This window comes from Aquarana catesbeiana, linkage group LG05 (genome assembly GCF_042186555.1).
Source record: "Aquarana catesbeiana isolate 2022-GZ linkage group LG05, ASM4218655v1, whole genome shotgun sequence".
NCBI lineage: Eukaryota > Metazoa > Chordata > Amphibia > Anura > Ranidae > Aquarana > Aquarana catesbeiana.
The window spans coordinates 381777892-381797689 of NC_133328.1; the positions used below are offsets into that span (position 1 = coordinate 381777892).

General features: G+C 40.6%; 1 protein-coding gene across 3 annotated transcripts in view; it reads left to right on the plus strand.

Moving 5' to 3' along the window:
* Window positions 1–19798, plus strand: part of DSP (desmoplakin) — an 80535-nt gene that overhangs the window by 21612 nt on the left and 39125 nt on the right. For all 3 annotated transcript variants that reach the window (XM_073631015.1, XM_073631016.1, XM_073631017.1), the window contains exons 2-4: window positions 9250–9346; window positions 16747–16895; window positions 16985–17156. In XM_073631015.1, coding sequence (XP_073487116.1) covers window positions 9250–9346; window positions 16747–16895; window positions 16985–17156 — 418 coding nt within the window. The remainder of the gene's footprint in view (window positions 1–9249; window positions 9347–16746; window positions 16896–16984; window positions 17157–19798) is intronic.

Sequence of the window (19798 nt, forward strand, 5' to 3'; positions counted from 1 at the left end):
ACAGTGAAAGAACAGCCACAGACTGATAGTCCTCTTAATTTCTCACTCTGTTTTCTCCTACTATCAGCATGTTTCTTGGCTGCACATTTGCATGCAGGACACCTAATTTGCTCCCAGTCCTGCACCTCCCTCTCCCAATCTAAGTGCTGCTGTGTAGGCGATTACAAGAAGCTAACACCAAGTTTAATTCAGGTACAGTGGAACCTTCGCTTACGAGTAACGTGGTTAACAAGAGTTTTGAAAGATGAGCAACTCTTTATTTAAAATTCTGACTCGGTTTGCGAGTGTTCTCTAGCAAAATGAGCAGAATTCAAGCTAATGGGGTATGCAGTACCGCATTTTGCCAGAGGTACGGGGCGCCGGCGACACTCGGAATGGTTCGGAGCCGTTCGGAAATATTTGGAAACACTCGGAAAAACTCCGTTCCCGAGTGTCTCGGAGCCTTTCCGAGGTCAGCCGAGCTGTCCTCGAGTATTTCCGAGGCTGTCTAGCGCGCCCTCACCTCTGGCCACATGCGGTATTGCATGTAATAGAAGTCAATGCGGAACAAATTATCTTCGTTTCCATTTACTTCTATGGGGAAACTCTCTTTGATATGCCAGTGCTTTATGATTACAAGCATTATTCTGGAACAGATTATGCTCATAATCCAAGGTTCCACTGTACTTAGATGCTGCTAGCGTTAAAAAATCCTTTTTATTATGTGCTAATAAATCTGCCTGGAGTTCAGATATAAATTTAAAAACAGGTAAATGTGGGAATTGAGGTTGAGATGTTTGTATTCCTTATTCTGGTGAAGCCTGCTGTGCATAAGCCAAATCTTGAAAATAGTAGGTTTCCATTTATTTGTTGTACAGACACTTGGCACATAGACCTGAGTAAGCAGCACACAGTTGACATTCTCAGCACAGCTGTTGGCCCCTTTTTAGATTTATTCTCCATAGACGCGCCTTCAATATTCGTCAGCAAAAACAGAGTACAGCATATAAAATGTATATGACTTTTTTTTGTTAAGGAGGGAGTCAGGATATCATTGGCTTTCTAATGACTAGCTTTTACAATACTCACTCACAGAAGTGTTTTATGTGATTTTATATTCGTGATAATAAGTGGTTATGCATCTCTGTAATTTCACAACTAAACGCCAAACAACATAAATATTGTATTTTAAAACTCCGTGTAAGCAATTACAAAATAGCTATATGGATTTCAAGGCTTTATCTAGCAGGGAAGATTATCCTAAATAAATGCTATGTGCTTCATAGTAAAGAGCAATTTATCTTCATCAAGTACGGCAAGGAATGCTGTATACTAAATTAGAAGTGGTGTATGGGTTATCAAAGTGCTGTTCTAGATGGGCTTAAGACTGGTTTATTTGTGTGTCCATGTTTAAACTGCTAAACTGATCACTGACTGCAAGTTTAAAATGAAATCTGGGATGCTTAATTGATAAAGTGGAAGGCAGGTCAAAACATAACTAAGCTTAGGGGCCCTTTCACACTAGTGCGTTTTTACCTTGCTGAAAAAAATGCAGGAGAATGTTTCCCTTTTCAAATCCTATGGAATAAGGGGTTTAGGAGCCTGGTCCCCAACCAGGGATCACCAAAGAAAGAAGGGGGAGCACATGGACTATCACGGTACAATGCAAAAAAGATACAATTGAATGTATAGGCCATCATATAAAATTTAGAAAAGTTTATTAATACATAATACATGACAAAGAAAGTCAGTAGTAAATTAAAAACAAAAACATAGGTTACTTGGTCATGGAGTGTGTTTCAACTAGTTTCACAGACTGGTCTGCTTCATCAGGAAAAAACATTTGAATTTGGTTGAAACACTGTCCATCACCAAGTCACCTATGTTTTTAATTTACTACTGACTTTCTTTGTCATGTATTATGTATTAATAAACTTTTCAAAATTTTATATGATTGTCTATACATTCAATTGTATCGAGATAGTCCACTTGCTCCCCTTCTTTCTTTGGTGATCCCTGGTTGGGGACCAGGCTCCTAAACTCCTTATTCCATAGGATTTGAAAAGGGAAACATTTTCCTGCATTTTTTCAGCAAGGTAAAAACACACTAGTGTGAAAGCTTAGTTAGGTTTTGACCTGCCTTCCACAACTAAGCTTAGGTGCCCTTTCACACTAGTGTGTTTTTACCTTGCTGAAAAAATGCAGGAAAATGTTTCCCTTTTCAAATCCTATGGAATAAGGGGTTTAGGAGCCTGGTCCCCAACCAGGGATCACCAAAGAAAGAAGGGGGAGCACGTGGACTATCTCGGTGCAATGCAAAAAAGATACAATTGAATGTATGGACAATCGTATAAAATTTTGAAAAGTTTATTAATACATAATACATGACAAAGTCAGTAGTAAATTAAAAACATAGGTGACTTGGTCATGGACTGTTTCAACCAAATTCAAGTGTTTTTTCCTGATGAAGCGGCCCAGTCCGCGAAACTAGTTGAAACACTGTCCATGACCAAGTCATCTGTTTTTAATATACTACTGACTTTCTCTATCATTATGTATTAATAAACTTTTCTAAATTTTATATGCTTGTCTATACATTCAATTGCATCTTTTTTGCATTTTACTGAGATAATCCACTTGCTCCCCTTCTTTCTTTGGTGAGCCCTGGTTGGGGACCAGGCTCCCAAACCCCTTATTTCATTAAGTCTTGGATGATGGTACAACCCTTGTTTTAACATACATACTTATTGATACTGCACTTAGAGGCCACCCATATTTTTCTAAATTCTATGGGACTCTTCACACCATTGTGCTGTGGGTGCAGTGCGTTTTTTGAAAAATCCTACTTTCAGCATCTTTGGTGTGGTTTTCAAAACCGCTCCAAAAACGCAGGTCTCTCTTGAAATGGGGCTTAAGTGATCCTTTAAAAATGCTGTGTTAAGGTAGCCCATGCATTTGAATGGGCTGTGACTGCACCATAGTGAACAAAAACGCAACTTCATTTTTTTTTTTTTCCCTGAAGTATTTCAATGCTGGTTTCAGAATGCATGGCACAAACCGATGCATGTAAATGGCATTACAGCAACACATTGGTATGAAGGGGCCCTAAAAATAGTATAAGCACCTGAATATGTCTTGATATCATCACCTCTTTGTAATTCTTTGAACAGCAGGAAAGCGGAGTAGAGAGGGAAGGGCATTACTCTGAGACAGTCGGGTCTCTTGTGCTTTGCATATTGTTGCCAGTTCTGCTTCTTTCCTGAGCATGCTTACAGAAGTGAACAGCAGGGATGACTTCATCAGTGCTGCTCCTTTGTTGTCCAGTTTTAGGTTGGAATGGGCAGGTGACATAGTGCACTAGTACAGCTTTGGTGCCTGGTAGGGGGAACTAGACTACTTGTTATTGTTTTATATTTTTTATATGTATTTAACTGTGCCGTAATATGTATTTTAACTGTGTGATTAGCTATTTACCTGAAATTACCCTTTAAGCTGCCGTGAATTACTTTCATTTATCACAATGTTTTACCTTGATTTTATTTTCCTCACCTTTTCTGTTAAATCTATTATCCACCAAATTTATAATGCATGGAAATACCTAAGAGCCCTTTCACACTGGGGCACAGGCTGCGTTAGCAGTAAAGCGCCGCTCGTTTTAGCGGTGCTCTACCGGCGATGTGCGGGTGGGAACGGGGCACTTTTAACCCCAAAGAAGGGGTTAACAGTGCTGCTGCTGAAGTGCTTTGCAGGTGCTTCAGCAGCGCTGTCCATATACACCGCTCCTGCACCGCCCCAAAGACGCTGCTTGCAGGACTTTTTCTAACGTCCTGCAAGCGCACCGCCCCAGTGTGAAAGCACTCAGGCTTTCACATTGGGGTGGCGTGGGAGGCGTTTTTCAGGTGCTTTACAGGCACTATTTTAAGCACTAAAATGCCTTCAGTGTGAAAGGGGTCTAAATGTCAGTTACTGGGAATCATCAACAGCCATTTATCTAAACATTCGTCCATGTCTGCCTGCTTTAAAGCATTTGTTACCCTAAAAAAAGCATGTTCCTGTAGCCACCCTGGCAGTATGATTATGTTAGATTTTTGCGACTCAAAGCAGTACAATTGTTTTGCATAGAAATTTGGCGTTTTTTATATTTGTAGTAATAACACACTTAAATCTGTCCAGGCAAGAGTCTAGTAGACATCTCGGGTATTCTGAAACACAAAATCATAAATTTATAATATAAAATAATTATAATAAAAGTGAATTTCTCTATGATTCACTATCGCTCAATTCTGCAAGTGTTCTAATGTACTATCGCTGTTTTCTAGCTGCTCTAAAACCACTTTTGACAATCTCAAGTTTCCAGGCAGAAAGAACAGTATATATAATATAAAAGTGCATGCAGGGCACTGGACAAAGCACTAGGGACAAAAGGGATGTGAAATTATTTCATATAGTAATGTAATCTGTAAGCTTAGGACTTTTTGAATTTGCCGCCAGGCTCCACCCCTGTGCATCGTGATACTCGCTGGGAACGGAGCCTGGCACACAGAGGCATCAGGCAGAGGACACAGCGGGGGGGGGGGGCATTGCAGGTTCCTGGGGACAAGGTAGGTATACTGCACCAAGATCCTGCAATGCAATCCCGAGTGTGGCTCGGGGTTACCGCTAATGGTACTGAAATTTAACCCCGAGCCACACTCGGGATTACTGCCAGGGAGGTTAAAGCATGAATATCAGCACAGTGCTTGTGCTGTGTAATTTGGCCCTTTGTAGCACCTAAAATACCTGTCTGGTTCTGCCCTCCCCTCTGTAAACTGACCACGGTGAATCATGGCTGCTGAGCCCTGACACCGTGGTCAGATTACGTGCCTCCGTCATCCGCAGCTCTCCTCTGTCCTCTCTCCCCCCTCCCTGCCTGTCAGTTGTGTCAGTGCCCACCCCGCCCCTCCCCTCCTGCAGAAGTAACTGTAATTTTTCAGACACTCGCTAGGAAATACAGTATAGAACAACATATTTTTAAAAATAAAACAGATACATTGGGCACATAACATTAAGGAAGACAAGTGAGTGCCTGAAAATGACCAAATAGGGTTACAACCACTGATGATGCATGTGGCCTTTGCATTATCAAGACGGTTTAATGTACCAAACTGGCCACTGTGGGGTTGATTTACTATTACTAAATCAATTATTGCCTAATGACCTCTGCTATGTAAAATGTATATATGTAAAGAAACCACATTCGTGTTCATTTGCAGAATATTTTGGTTGTTACTGAGCACATGCTCCCTGCAAAGCCATAGGTTATGCTATCCAGTTTAACAATGGACAATAAATGAAAAATGCATCATGTCCCATAAACACACACAGGGGTTAATTTAATAAAGGCAAATAGGCTGTTTACTTTGCAAGGGAAGTTGCACTTTGCAAGAGAATTTTCCCCAGAGCTTAGTGAATGTGGTAATATTTCACTTTTGTAAAGTATACCCGATAATGTGAAATGATTAAGTAATGAAAATCAGCGGAGCTTTACATGATTCAGTAAGCTCTGGGGAACATTCCTTTGCAAAGTGAACAGTCTATTTGCCTTTATTAAATTAACCCCTGTGTGTGTTTATGGGACATGATGCATTTTTCATTTATTGTCCATTGTTAAACTGGATAGCATAACCTATGGCTTTCAAAATTCTGTCTAAGCAACTGAGATTCAATTGATGTGACCATGCAGGGAGCATGTGCTCAGCAACAACCAAAATATTCTGCAAATGAACACGAATGTGGTTTCTTTACATATATACGTTTTACATAGCAGAGGTCATTGGATAGGTTGATACTATTAAAAAAAAAAAAAAAAATCGACCTGAAAAAAAAAATCAGAATTAGTTTTTTCCAGGTGGGGTGGACTATTAGGGGACACTGTCACTTTGCCTTGAATATGTGTGTTAATGACATTCAAGTATTTCTACACACTCCTCCTTGGTTTTGGCTACAGACATACTCCTGGTATAGGTAAGTAGATGGACACACTAGCAGGTGTCAATGGTCTTCTTTATGATCTCTTTATAAAACATACCTGCTTAATAACCATTTGTTATATTTATTGAAGAGGAGTGTGCAGGGGACACCTCCATAAAAGTGGAGACTCATTGAAATTGGGTAACTGAACAAACTCTCCTATTGTGTATTTAACAAAACCTATAAGTCAGGAGTTTTTTTTTCTTTTTTTGCCAATTTATGCTCAGATTTGTTCTTCAAATCATTCATTGGTTTCAGCACCAGTTACTTAAATGTGGGTGTAATTAAAGCATACTTTGTTGAATATTATAAAGCTCCTCTAATCTGCACATCTTTTAAATGAGTCAGCATAATAAATCAGGCTTTTGTTGCTTGCAAGTTGAGACCTTGTTCAAATGAAACTATGCCCACCCACTGCAAACCAGCAAAGGCTTGTTTTGGCATATGTGTTCAGCTTCTATGCGAGGTGTTTTACGTCAATGAATATTTGACAAAGTGGAAAACTGCATAATGTTCATGTTATTGTGTGACATCATCCAAACACAGATGGTGCTCTTCTGTATTAGCATTATCCGATTTGTGTGTTTTTTTTGTTTTGTATGTTAGTATAGTGTAAATAACCTTGTTTTCACGTTACAAAGTTTGAAAGCATTTTACCAATTATTTTCTTAAACCTCACTTGAGACAGTTGTAGCCAAAAACAATTATACTATGTATCATTGTATCAAACAATAAAATCAAGCAACTGGAGAAATACTTTGTAACCGGTCAAAGGCCTTATGAATACTGCCGCTCAAAAACTCCTGTTTTACAGGCATCTGACGTGTGTTTTTTTTTTTTTTTTGTCTGCCTCTAATGCCCTGTACACACGGTCGGACTTTCCGATGGAAAATGTGCGATCGGAGCTTGTTGTCGGAAATTACGACCGTGTGTGGACTCCATCGGACTTTTTCCATCGGAGTTTCCGACACACAGTTTGAGAGTTGGCTCTAAAATTTTCCGACGACAAAATCTGTTCACATAAATTCCGATCGTGTGTGGACAATTCCAACACACAAAGTGCCACGCATGCTCAGAATCAAGCAGAAGAGCAGCAGCACTGGCTATATAACTTCATTTTTCTCGGCTCGTCATACGTGTTGAACATCACCGTGTTCTTGATGTTTGGAATTTCCAACCAACTTTGTGTGACCGTGTGTATGCAAGACAAGTTTGAGCCAACATCTGTCGCAAAAAATCCGATGGATTTAGTTGTCTGAATGTGCAATCGTGTGTACAGGGCATTAGACGGCTTTCACATTTTTTCGTAGCAAGAACTCGCTTTCCCACTTTTTTTTTTTGCTAGTTTTTCACACATTTATGCCTTGAATGGACTGTCCTACAAACACACCAAAGAAGCTCCAGGATCTTTTCACGCATGGCACCTCTTTTAGTGTGCATTTTGTAGTGCGGCAAAACAAGCATTCTCTAACTGTACTTGGGATGCTATTAACAATTAGCAGTGCATTTCTGAAACGCAGGCAAAACATGCATTTTCTCTGTGCTTTGTCACATGTTCCAGAAACACCACATGTGAATGAAGCCTAAATGTCCCTCCATGATTGCCCATGTGTCCATGCGCACATAGGCATTTACAGGTGTTTAGAGGTAGAAAAAAAAATAATTTTAGCATTCAGAGATGAGTGCTTGGGCAGAAAAAAATGGCAGGTGTTTTGGGCAGAAAAAAACATGTTAATGCATTCTAATGGCCAGAATAAATTAATATTCTGGCCAATATAATGTATGTATTAACATTAGCTTATGAAAAATACGTCTTTTACATTATTTTTTTTTTTGGTTTTTTTTTACCGATGCTGTTGTAGCTATTAACAGTTTTCAGCATGTAGTCTCACACCATATGTACTATAGATTCATAGAGTAATTTTGTCGCTGTATAGCCAGTGTAAAAAACATTGTAAATAGGGTAGTTTTTGATCTGTTGGTCATTTAGAAAGGTAAACAACTCTGGGAGGTTATGTTGAAAAACAGAAAACCCCTTTCTGATGTTCTCCTCTATTTTATGTTAGTGTCGGGTGGGGTGTTTTGGCTAAATTTTATTGCAATTCGTATATTCTCTAAAAAGACTAGCTAAATAACAAGCTGTGACTAGGTTTTTGAAGTTGCAAATGCAAGTCACAGACCTCGAAAGAGTATGTGTGGTCAAGTGGGTGACTTTCACAAAGCTAGGACCAGGATGACAGCCCTGGAGCTTGAAGCGTCCATATTTCTACCCTGGCAAGTTTGCTTTTTGGTAGACATCTTTTTAGATGGCTTCATTTATTGATGTCTAATAGCAGAGTTCTTTAGCTTTCTAAAATATTACCGACATTTTTTTTTTTTTTTTTCAGTTTCTGATGCTGGAATGGCTGCTAGTTAGCAAATTTGAATTGGCTGAACTGGTCAACAAGAATGACTTTGTTGCCTATGCCCAATATGACTTCAAGTATTCCTTTCATGAAGCTACTATTGTTGACTTGCTTGGGAACAGGTCAGGTCACTGAGCAGTGTTTGACTTTAATACTTTGCATATGGAGCAAACATGCAGAAAGTATTAGTCAGAATTCCTTAATTCTGGGTTTGTTCTAGGTTATGGCTATCAAGAGTGATTTCCTTTTTTGCTTATGTGGAGCTAGCAGGAAACATTCTGGATGTGAATGTTGCAAGCAGTACTTAAAACCTAACCCATCTCTTCTTGTCCTCACAGAAACTGAGGGGTATCCCCCCCCAATAGCTATGTATGTGCATGGCAATAAAACAGCTTAGAGTCACAATGCCTCCTAATGGCCCACCTTCAAACACAGTATATGAACTTGTCAGATGTTGCTTTCCTGCTTTGTCACTATAATGGATCTGAGATTCTGGGTTAGGAGGAGGAGAGTATTCGACCTCTGCTATATGACAGTACTCGAGCCTGAGCAGCCTTTTTCTAGGCCCAATAACTTGTGTGGGGGGTGGGGGCAATGAAATCCATATAATATTAATTACTGGAGCTTACTTGAGATGGAATCCTACAGCATAGGCAAGGGAGTTGAAATCGGTGAATATAGTTTGCTGGGGGAGTAAGCTATCAGGTGGCACTGTCTATCTGTTCTTATTGGGTAGGCGGCAACAGTTCTTTAAAATCTGTTGCTTAGTATATATGGTATATTTAATATAGGTCTTAGTATTTCATTTCAAACCTCTTGTGCTAATTGTGTATTTATTTATTTATTTTTTTTACAGACAAAGTGGTACTATGACCCGACGGCCCAATACTGTTCAGGATATGTTGCAGAACATATCCGCCAGCTTAGCAAGAGCAGAGATGATTGCGCAGCATGTAAGTAATCTGGTTTAAAAATTTAAGTTTTTTTTGGTGTTCCATTGGAATTTTCCTTTAAAGCAATACTTATCTTGCCGATTTAGAACTGTAGTAAATGTTAAGTGTCATTTTTGACAAATCAGGCGTCCATTTTCTATGCACGTAAAAGAGATTTTTCTTTTCAGCTCTCTTAGAAAATGAAGTAAATAAAGGATAATGTAACTATGGAAACATGAATATTGTGAGTGAAATTTAGCATGCTCCTGTGATAGTTTGGAAGATCAGCCTTTGATGACTTTGTTTAAATTAGACTTTTAGTTTAGTACAGTGGCATTTATCAATCCACATGCTTTGTGCAACAAAAATGGCCACTGGCTGTTTGCAGTATGACTGTTGGGCTCCTACCATCTTATAATCAAATTACATCCTTTATAACTCTTGACAGCAGCTGTTAGAAATCTATCTGTCCTAGTGTAATTTCCCCACCCTAGTTGCAAATAAATGGAGTGCAACACTTTTCACAAAATTTGTTCTAACAATATCCAATTAACTGTAATATATATTCATCCAGAACTTTTTTCCCAAAAGAAAAAAACAAAGAAGACAAAGTACCGTAAATAGAAGTGCTTTTGAATTGCGTTGTGAATTGTATTTCTAATATTTCAACAGCAACTGATTTGAGGGTTGCATAGTGTATCGCCTATGTGTCACATTCCTCTTACTCCCTTGGATTTTACGATACACTTCTTTCCAAGTCTTAAGCTGATTTGCAGAATTTCACAAGAAAAAGGCCAGGTGACAGAGAAATAATGTCATTATTCATAATTTAAAGTGCATGAATACATCTAAGTGCAGTGGGCTAGTTAAACTAATAATAAAAATATAATCTAAAGTGGGTATCCAAATAAACATCCTATGTGAGTAACTAATAAAGTGCAAAACTCTGATACCCCTAACTAAAATCTAGTGGAACCAATTGCCTTCAGAAGTCACCTAATTAGTAAATAGAGTCCACCTGTGTGTAATTTATTCTTACTATAAATACAGCTGTTCTGTGAAGCCCTCAGAGGTTTGTTAGAGAACCTTAGTGAACAAACAGCATCATGAAGGCCAAGGAACACACCGCACCAGTGTGGTGTGTTCCTTGGCCTTCATGATGGGAACACACCGGTCAGGGAAAAAGATGCGGAGAAGTTTAAGGTTAGGTTATAAAAAAAAAAAAAAAAAAATATCCCAAGCTTTGAACATCTCAGAGAGCACTGTTCAATCCATCATCCGAATATGGACAAACTTACCATAACATGGCCCTCCACCTAACAGGCCAGGCAAGGAGAGCATTAATCAGAGAAGCAGCCAAGAGGCCCATGGCTATTCTGTAGGATCTACAGAGATCCACAGCTCAGGTGGGAGAATCTGTCCACAGGACAACTATAAGTCATGCAATTTATGGAAGAGTGACAAGAAGAAGGCCATTGTTGAAAGCCGTACGAAGTCCCGTTTGCAGTTTGTGTGAAGCCATGTGGGGGACACAGAAAACATGTGGATGAAGGTGCTCTGGTAAGATGAGACCAAAATTGAACTTTTTGGCCTAAAAGCAAAATGCTTTGTGTGAAGGAAAACTTACACTGCACATCACCCTGAACTCACCATCCCTACCGTGAAACATGGTGGTGGCAGCATCATGTTGTGGGGATGTTTTTCTTGAGCAGGGACAGGGAAGCTGGTCAGAGTTGATGGGAAGATGGATGGAGCCAAATACAGGGCAATCTTAAAAGAAAACCTGTTTGAGTCTGCAAAAGACTTGAGACTGGGGCAGAGGATCACCTTCCAGCAGGACAACGACCGTAAACCTACAGCCAGAGCTACAATGGAATGGTTTAGAATGGGCCATTCTAACACATGAATATGCTTTAATCAAAGCTCAGACCTACTGTAAATCCAATTGAGAATCTGTGGTAAGACTTGAAAATTACTGTTCAGATGCTTTCTATCCAATCTGACAGAGCTTGAGCTATTTTGCAAAGAATGGGCAAAAATTTCACTCTCTAGATGTGCAAAACTGGTAGAGACATCCCCAAAAAGACTTGGAGCTGTAATTGCAGTGAAAGGTGGTTCTACAAAGTATTAACTCAGCGGGGCTGAAAACAAATGCACGCCACACTTTTCACATATTTATTTGTAAAAATGTGAAAATTATTTATCATTTTCCTTCCACTTCACAATTTATGTGCCATTTAGTGTTGGTCTACCACATAAAATCCCAATAAACTACATTTACATTTTTGGTTGTAACATGACAAAATGTGGAAAATTTTAAGGGGTATGAATATTTTTTGAAGGCAATGTATTTTGCGTTCTGTTTTTTTAAAATTTTTTTTATTTTGTATGCATTATTTATATATACTGCTCAAAAAAATTTAAGGAACACTTTTATATTGCAAATATAAAGTAATGTGAGATGCTGAAGTTACAACCATATGGTCAGTTAAAGTGGTTGTAAACTTTTTTTTTAACTAACAAACATATCATACCTGCGCTGTGCAGTTTGTTTTGCACAGTGTGGCCCTGATCATCGTCTTCTGGGGTCCCCCGGCGGTGTTCGTGGCTCCTCCCTGCATTCGGTAAACCCCCTGGGAGAAGTGCTCTCCCGGGGGGGGGGGTTACCTTGCGGACGCGCTTTTGAATCCAGCATCTGCGTGCACAGACACAGAATGCCGGACTCGGCCCTGCCCCCCGGCGCCCGCGTTATTGAATTTGATAGCAGCGGGAGCCACTGGCTGCGCTGCTATCAATCTATCTAATCAAGAGCCGAGAACCCCGGGCAGTTAGGTCAAGCACGTCTCCGCTGAGGAAACAAAGGGCTCAGGTGAGTAAAACAGGGGGCCCGGTCACTGTCAGAAGTTTTTTCACCTTAATGCAAAAACACAAGGGGTTTTCAACCCCTTTAAGTAGCAGAGGAGGTGGTTAATCAGTTTCAGCTACTTTTGGTGTTAATGAAATTAGTAGGTGCACTAGATGGGTAACAATGAGATGAGCTCCAAAACAGGAATGGTTTTTACAGGTAGAGGCCACTGACTTTTTCCCCTACTCATCTTTTCTGACTGTTTTTCACTAGTGTTGCATTTGGCATGGGTCTGTGTCACTACTAGTAGCATAAGGCGATACCTGGACCCTATATAGGTTGCAAAGGCAGTCCAACTCCTCCAGGGTGGCACACAATACATGAAGAGGATGGAGGAGAATCCAAGAGACAGACAGTTACTCTAGGAGAGCTGGACAGGACCATAGAAGGTCCTTGCCCATCAGCAGGACCAGTATCTACTCTTTTGTGCAAGGACGAACAAGATGAGCACTGCCAGAACCCTACAAATGACCTCTAGCAGGCCATTGCTGTTTAATGTTTCTGACTAAACAATCAGGAACAGACTTCATGACAGTGGTCCACTAGTGGGCCCTGTGCTCATTGCCCAGCACCGTGAAGCTCGATTGGCATTTGCCATTGAACACCAGAGTTGGCAGGCCCACCACTGGCGCCCTGTCCTTTTCACAGATGAGAGTAGGTTCACCCTGACTAAATGTGAGAGACGTGGAAGGGTCTGGAGAAGCCTTGGAGAATGTTATGCTGCCTCTAACATCATTCAGCATGACCAGTTTGGTGGTGGGTCAGTGATGGTTTGGGGAGGCATATCCATTGAGGGGCGCACAGACCTCTACAAGGTAAACAATGGTACCCTGACTTCCATTAGGTATTGGGATGAAATCCTTGGACCCATTGTCAGATCCTACGCTGGTGCAGTCGGTCTTGGGTTCCTCCTGGTGCGCGACAATGCCTGGCCTCGTGGCAAGAGTATACAGCCAGTTCCTTGAGGCTGAAGGAATTGATACCATTGAATGGCCCCCATGCTCACCTGACCTAAATCCAATAGAACACCTCTGGGACATTGTGTCGATCCTTCCGACGCTGCCAGGTGCACCTCAGGCTGTTCGGGAGCTCAGTGATGCCCCGGACCAGATCTGGAAGGAAATATCGCAGGACACCATCTGTCATCTCATTAGGAGCATGCCCCGACATTGTAAGGCATGCATACAAGCACATGGGGGTCATACAAACTACTGAGTACCATTCTGAGTTGTTGCAATGTAATTTCAGCAAAATGGACTAGCCTACTGCATATTTTTTTTCACTTTGATTTTCAGATGTCTTTTGAATTCGGCCCTCTGTAGGTTGGTCATTTTTATTTCCATCAAACAATGTGGCATCTTTTCGTTCCTACCCAGTCCATATCAGTATAATTATCCAGCATGATATATTTTTCCCCCCATTGAGATATGATATATTTTCAAAGTGTTCCTTTAATTTTTTTGAGCAGTGTATTTATGTAGACATTCAATTTATCTAGAATGTTGCACCTTATTAGTTACTCACATTGGATGTTTATTTGGATACCCACTTTAATTTTTATTATTTAGTGCAAGCACTGCACCATATTGGATATATTAGGTATACAAATGAGAGCAGCAGCTCGGTAGTTATAGGTTTTGGGGGAAGTTTGGTCGAGCGCAGGTGTCTTGATTGTATATTAATTTAGAGCGCATGTCAAGGCAAAAAAGTATGCAGTAGATATCTGAAATACATGTGCATTTTCCAATGTTGTATCCCTTTTTAAAGTACACTAAAATACCTGTTAATCTGCCAGATATGCACTCGACTATTAAACTCTGCTGTGGACTTTGTAGTATCACGCCTGCCCATTGTCGATCTACTCAACCACTCCCACACTCAGATCTCTACAGCATAAAGGTTAATCATTCTGTAGTTCAAGATAAGAACTAGGAGAGCTCTTTGAAATAACAGAGGACAGCTTTGAATTTCTGTCAATCTACAGTTTGTTTGTTTTTTCAGTTATCAAGCAGATCAAACAAAATGCTTCCAATGGTAATTAAGCAGACCAAAAGGAAACAAATAGAAGTTAATTTTTATGGTTTACATGCACTTAAAAGTAGCATTCCTGCCAAACACTATTTTAAAAAATGTTCCCTCCCACCTACCGCTATCTATGTTATCTAACCTGTGTAAAAAGATGTGTATATACTTTAAACCGGAGTTCCAGACGTTTTTGTGTTTTATTAAGTCAGCAGCTACAAAAAGTGTAGCTGCTGACTTTTAGTAAACACACACTCGCCTGTCCCACAATCCAGCGAGCGGCCGCCCAAAGCCCCGATTCTCTCCCCTCGCATTTCCCCGGTGCTGGCATCACTAGTGTGGGCATCTGGCTGTGACAGCTTGCAGCTTCACAGCTGGGTGCGCATATGCGAGTCGCGCTGCGCGTCCTGAATGGCCGGGCAATCTTCTGGGACATGGGACATGTCCCAGAAGATTGCTGGGAGGGAGGGGGAAATTGGAACTTCCGCTGGAGCTGCTTAAGCAGCCTGAGCGGAAGTGGGAGCTGGGTACCTGTCAAAAAATATATAAAAATATAGTGTGGCGCTAGAAGTGATATTCCATAGAAAGTAGTATTAACCCTATTGGGTGCATATACATAAGAAAGAAATAGAGGGGTTCGGAGGGAGGGAGATATCACCTTCCCTACCCACACTTCCCCATAAGTGAATGCAACCTGAAAGGAAAAAGTGCAACAATATATCTATGTCCGTGTACTAAATAAAAAATATGGAGAGTAAGTGTTATATATCTTGAGAAGATAGGGAACACTTATCAGGCTGGTATCTGGAGGTAAAGCTCAAGATTCTAGTTTTACATCAAGAAAAATATAAAAGAGCAAGTTATTGTCAAGGTTGGTACAGTGATGTGTCCCAAATAATAGATTATTTAAGGGGGACTGAAATAAATGCATATAATAATAAAAAGTCCATCAAAATCATAAATGTATATATATTTGGAGTCCACTATCCTAAGTATAGGGTTGCCAAATATCGATCATGGTGTAAGAAATCAACAGGCAGTGGTAAACCGGAGCTGTTGGACGTGTCTGTACTCAGAAACAGGGTTCCTCCCTTGGAGTGGTGACTTTGGCCCAAAAAGAACAGGTATATAATGCCCTTACCGGATCAGGTGGACTCACAGGCCCTTGGCGGTGAGTCTAACGAGCTTTATACCATCAAGCGGTGTGGAGCTGTGTAGCCGTATGTTGTTCCCGGGTGGGGGATCCCTGGAAGGCACGTCTCTGGCTCAGTCGGTTGTCCCGGAAGTCATCTGCTGGTACGTCCTTGGTAGGAGGCAGCTGGGAGCCGGGGTCATCCGAAGCTTTCAAGTAAAGGGAGCCTGTTTCTCAGTAGCCAACACCATTTAGATAGGTGGAACCAGAAAAAAAGAGAAACTTCCACATGGTGTAAATCTTTCACAGACGTGGCGACATTTATTAAATTAAATTTTTTGCGGCAAGATACAAAAAATTATTTGGGCAGTAAAAACTAGGCTCAAAAAAATAAAAGTCACAAAGTTAAAAAGTATGCGCAGTAGGTGATGGTAGGGGTAAAATCCACAGGAACCCACCTGTCAAAACTAAGTACCCACTCCACCCCCAAAATAATGACATGCCAAATGTGACATGTCAGGGGGTCAGGAGTCCTTAAAGCAGAAGTTCCACTTTTGGGAGGAACTCCATTTTAACCATTTTTAGCCCAGTTTGGTCACATGATCCCCACATGATTCTGCAGCTCCAGCTCCTCTGTTTGTGAGGGGCTGCTGCAGGGGAGAGGAGGGAGTGCCAACAATGGCTGCTACTCACTGATACAGAGGATTACGTGCCTGGACCTGGGTTCCCTGGGTACCTCTCCTCCCTTTTTGCTGTATAAATTAGCCTGAATAATTTATGTACTATTTTTACTACTTGAGCAGTATAGTGAAACGTATCCTTTGGTGCATGCTTTTTAATATACAAGGGCTAATTCTTCACCAAAATGAGATTTATGTAGTTTGAATGAGACAATTTTTTTTTTTTACTCAATCTCTGGTCTCTGCAGGGTCTAACTAGATAGAACTAATTAAATTCTCCATTTTGGGGTCAACCTGAATAGAACAAATTCAATTCTCCAATTCAGAAATCTGAATTCTATCCAGTCATCTGTGCGTTCCACAAAAAAAAATCTAAACGCAACATTTACATACTGTGTACCTGCCGGTGGATATACATTTCCTTCCATTCAGTCCTGAGATTTACACAGCACAGCCAGGTGGATGACATAACTTTCTGTGTTACATACAAGGAATACAGTGGTTTTGTTCTCACCCACAGCCTGGTATTTGAACAATGAAGGAACACCAGCAGACTGTTCTGTAACATATAATGGTTAATAAATGAAAACAGAGCTGGATTTATGTATCTGCCTAAAGTTCAGCCTTTAAAAATCTTTGCTAGGGTGTGATTCCTTTTTTTTTTTTTTTACTTATTTTGCAGGAACTTCAGTATGGAGATGGAGGGTCCTTGATTCGTAATAGGGATCTGGAAGATTGTCTTGGAAGTAGCCAGGAGCAAATGGAAATGGTAGAGGGATTAATCAAGGAAATGCGTATGATGGGACAGCCATGCGATGCATATCATAAAAGGTATCCTCAAAGTAAAAGTTTTTGCAGAAAACTTGGAGTGATGTGAACAATCTATGGACACACAGTAATGTTTTGTGTTTTTTTTCTAGGTTGCTTCAGCTTCACGATCAGATGCGTGCCATTGATAAAGCCATCCAGGCTCCACGCATACGCAAGGGATCGAAGGGGGGTGGTGGATATTCCTCTCAGAGTGGCTCAGGTTGGGATGATTACACCAAGCGTACAACTACGGAAACATTGAACCAAATCCGACAGCAAAGGGTAGGTACAAAAATGATTACGAAGCAGAAATTTCATTTATGCTGATTGTTTACTAAATGAGTGCTCCACTTTGCTTTTGCATGGTGCATTCATTATAATGAATCTATATAGCAGGGATATGCAATTAGCGGACCTCCAGCTGTTGCAAAACTACAAGTCCCATCATGCCTCTGGGTGTCATGCTTCTGGCTGTCAGAGTCTTGCTATGTCTCATGGGACTTGTAGTTCTGCAACAGCTGGAGGTCCGCTAATTGCGTATCTCTGCTATATAGCATACCACAACGATCCTGTAGTAAATCGCTCTCAAAATCTTGTAGTAAATTTGTTTCAAAATCTGTCTCACTGCTCCTGTTTAGCATTGCCTTGCTGTGCGACAGAACTGATAGATGCCCTCCTCTGTGCTGTGTTGGGGAAAAAAATGCCACAGGTGCAATATTTTATGTGTTGTGAGGCATTGAAAGCCCATTCAAAATAATTGGGCTGCCTTAACAATATGAATATTAAAGAAGAAGTAAACCCTGATGGGTTTTATGGCCTCCTTTTTTTTCCCCCTGCAAAATAAAAGCATAATGGTCTAGTACGCATTGCATACTAGCCCATTATGTTGCACTTACCTGCAAACGAAGCCTGCGATGTCCCCGCTGGTGGCCACATCCATGTTTACTCCTCTTCCTTCCAGAGCCGTGAACTCCAGCTCTGTGACTGGCCAAAGTCGCATGACGTCACTCCCACGCATGCGTGCGTGAGACGCCGGTCACGACACAGGTCCTTTAGAAATAGCACGATCGTGCCCTTTCTTCAGTGCGTATGTGCCAATGACGGCGCAAGCTATGGTTACCACATCGTCCGTTTAAACTCAAACACATATTAATTACACAGGTTCTGTGACTGATTAAGGTGGTAATTAAACTCGCTTGGTGCCTTATCTTCATTTAATTAGCCTCAGGGATGAGGTGGCAACTCTAGCACAAGCGTATATGGTAAATATCTGCTAAACCGTGCAGATTTAGGAGATATTTTCAGCACCTACAGGTAAGCCTTATTATAGGCTTACCTGTAGGTAAAAGTGGTATAACTAGGTTTATAACCACTTTAAGGATCGAAACAACACATGTCAGTGCATTGCGACAATGTAAATAGGACTTCAGACATTGCTACAATAGCACAAACCTAATAATGATGTATTCCATTATCCTACTGTTTTTCCCAAATCTAGTACATTGAAAACGGACCCTTTAAGATCATACAGGACCAATAAACTGCTTTTAATTTTTAATTACTTTTATATAGGCCATCATTTTTTATTTCTACTGTCACAGTTCGAGTTCTCACTCAGGTTGCATAAATGCTTTCTGCTTTGTGGTGGAAGCTTCCAGAGCTGTAGTCCTACAACAATGACCAGTAGTTTTAAGTGTTAATCATGAGCAATCTCACCAATGAGACAGAATATATGACTCCTATGACTCCAGTCTAGTCTGTCTGCATTCATTACGCTCAAAGTCCTATGTGTCTCTGTATGTACAGAATGGGTTCTCTTGTTGGAAAGGTGCCAAAACCCCTGCAGGTATAGGTGTGTCTCTGTGCAACATGTTGCTTCGATGCAGCAATTACTGCTTTAAATTATACACTGATCACATCCCCACCCATCCTTTTAATTTCAGCGCTTCTAGAATTGATTTATTTTTTGCTACAATCTGTACAAGTAGAGTATTTCTTTTACAAAACTCCCAGATCTTTATAATGTATCAAATGCTATGCTGGTTAAATAAAATCTAGTGATGCATAACTTTGTTACTTAATTGTTTTGCAGTACTGATTTGCACCTAAGGCCCATTTCACACACTTGTTCCGATCAGGTCTGCCTATCACTTTTTCAGGGGGACCTGATTGGAAGGTCCATTCATCCCTATGGACTTGTCTGTTTACACCTGCCTACCTCCAGGTCCGTTCTTGTCCGCTAAAAATAAAAAAAGGGGATGTGTGAGCCGATTCCCTGCTGATCTTTATGGAATCTGAATGTGTAAAAGGGGCCCAAGTGTTGTAGGAATTCATTTTAAGCCTCACACTTTTAACTTTAGGGTTCGCACTATGAACCACTTGTGAATCGCACAGGAACTGCAATGCATTCCTGTGCAATTCACATATGATTCAGGGCAGTGCGATTCAAAAAGAATGGGCTCAAATTGCACCAAAGACATGCATGCACCTTTTTTGGAGCTGCAAAGCGACCGGATTGCAGGGTCAGTTTGTACCATGCGATCCCATAAAGGCAAGCGACCTGAGTTTAGGATGTCGTTATCTTTGTATTGGCAACTGCAGCAGATCGCAAAGGCAGTGCGATTGGAATGCGGTGCGGGAAGTGCACACAGGTCACAGCGTTTCCCACACCATATTAGTGTGAACATAGGCTAAAAGATGAAGAGCGCAACTTTAGACAGTTTTTTTTTTTACTGTTTGTTTTCTAATTTTTTTAAGATGCAATGTATGGCATGTTTCTATATAAATACAGAGTGTATTCTGTACCAAAAAAAATTGGCAAATGGCCATTTGCAAATATGCGTCTTCTGTGTTACTTATATGCTATGTTAAATTTATTAAGTGTGTATTTTTTAACCGTAAATATCAAGCACAGATTTTGTCAG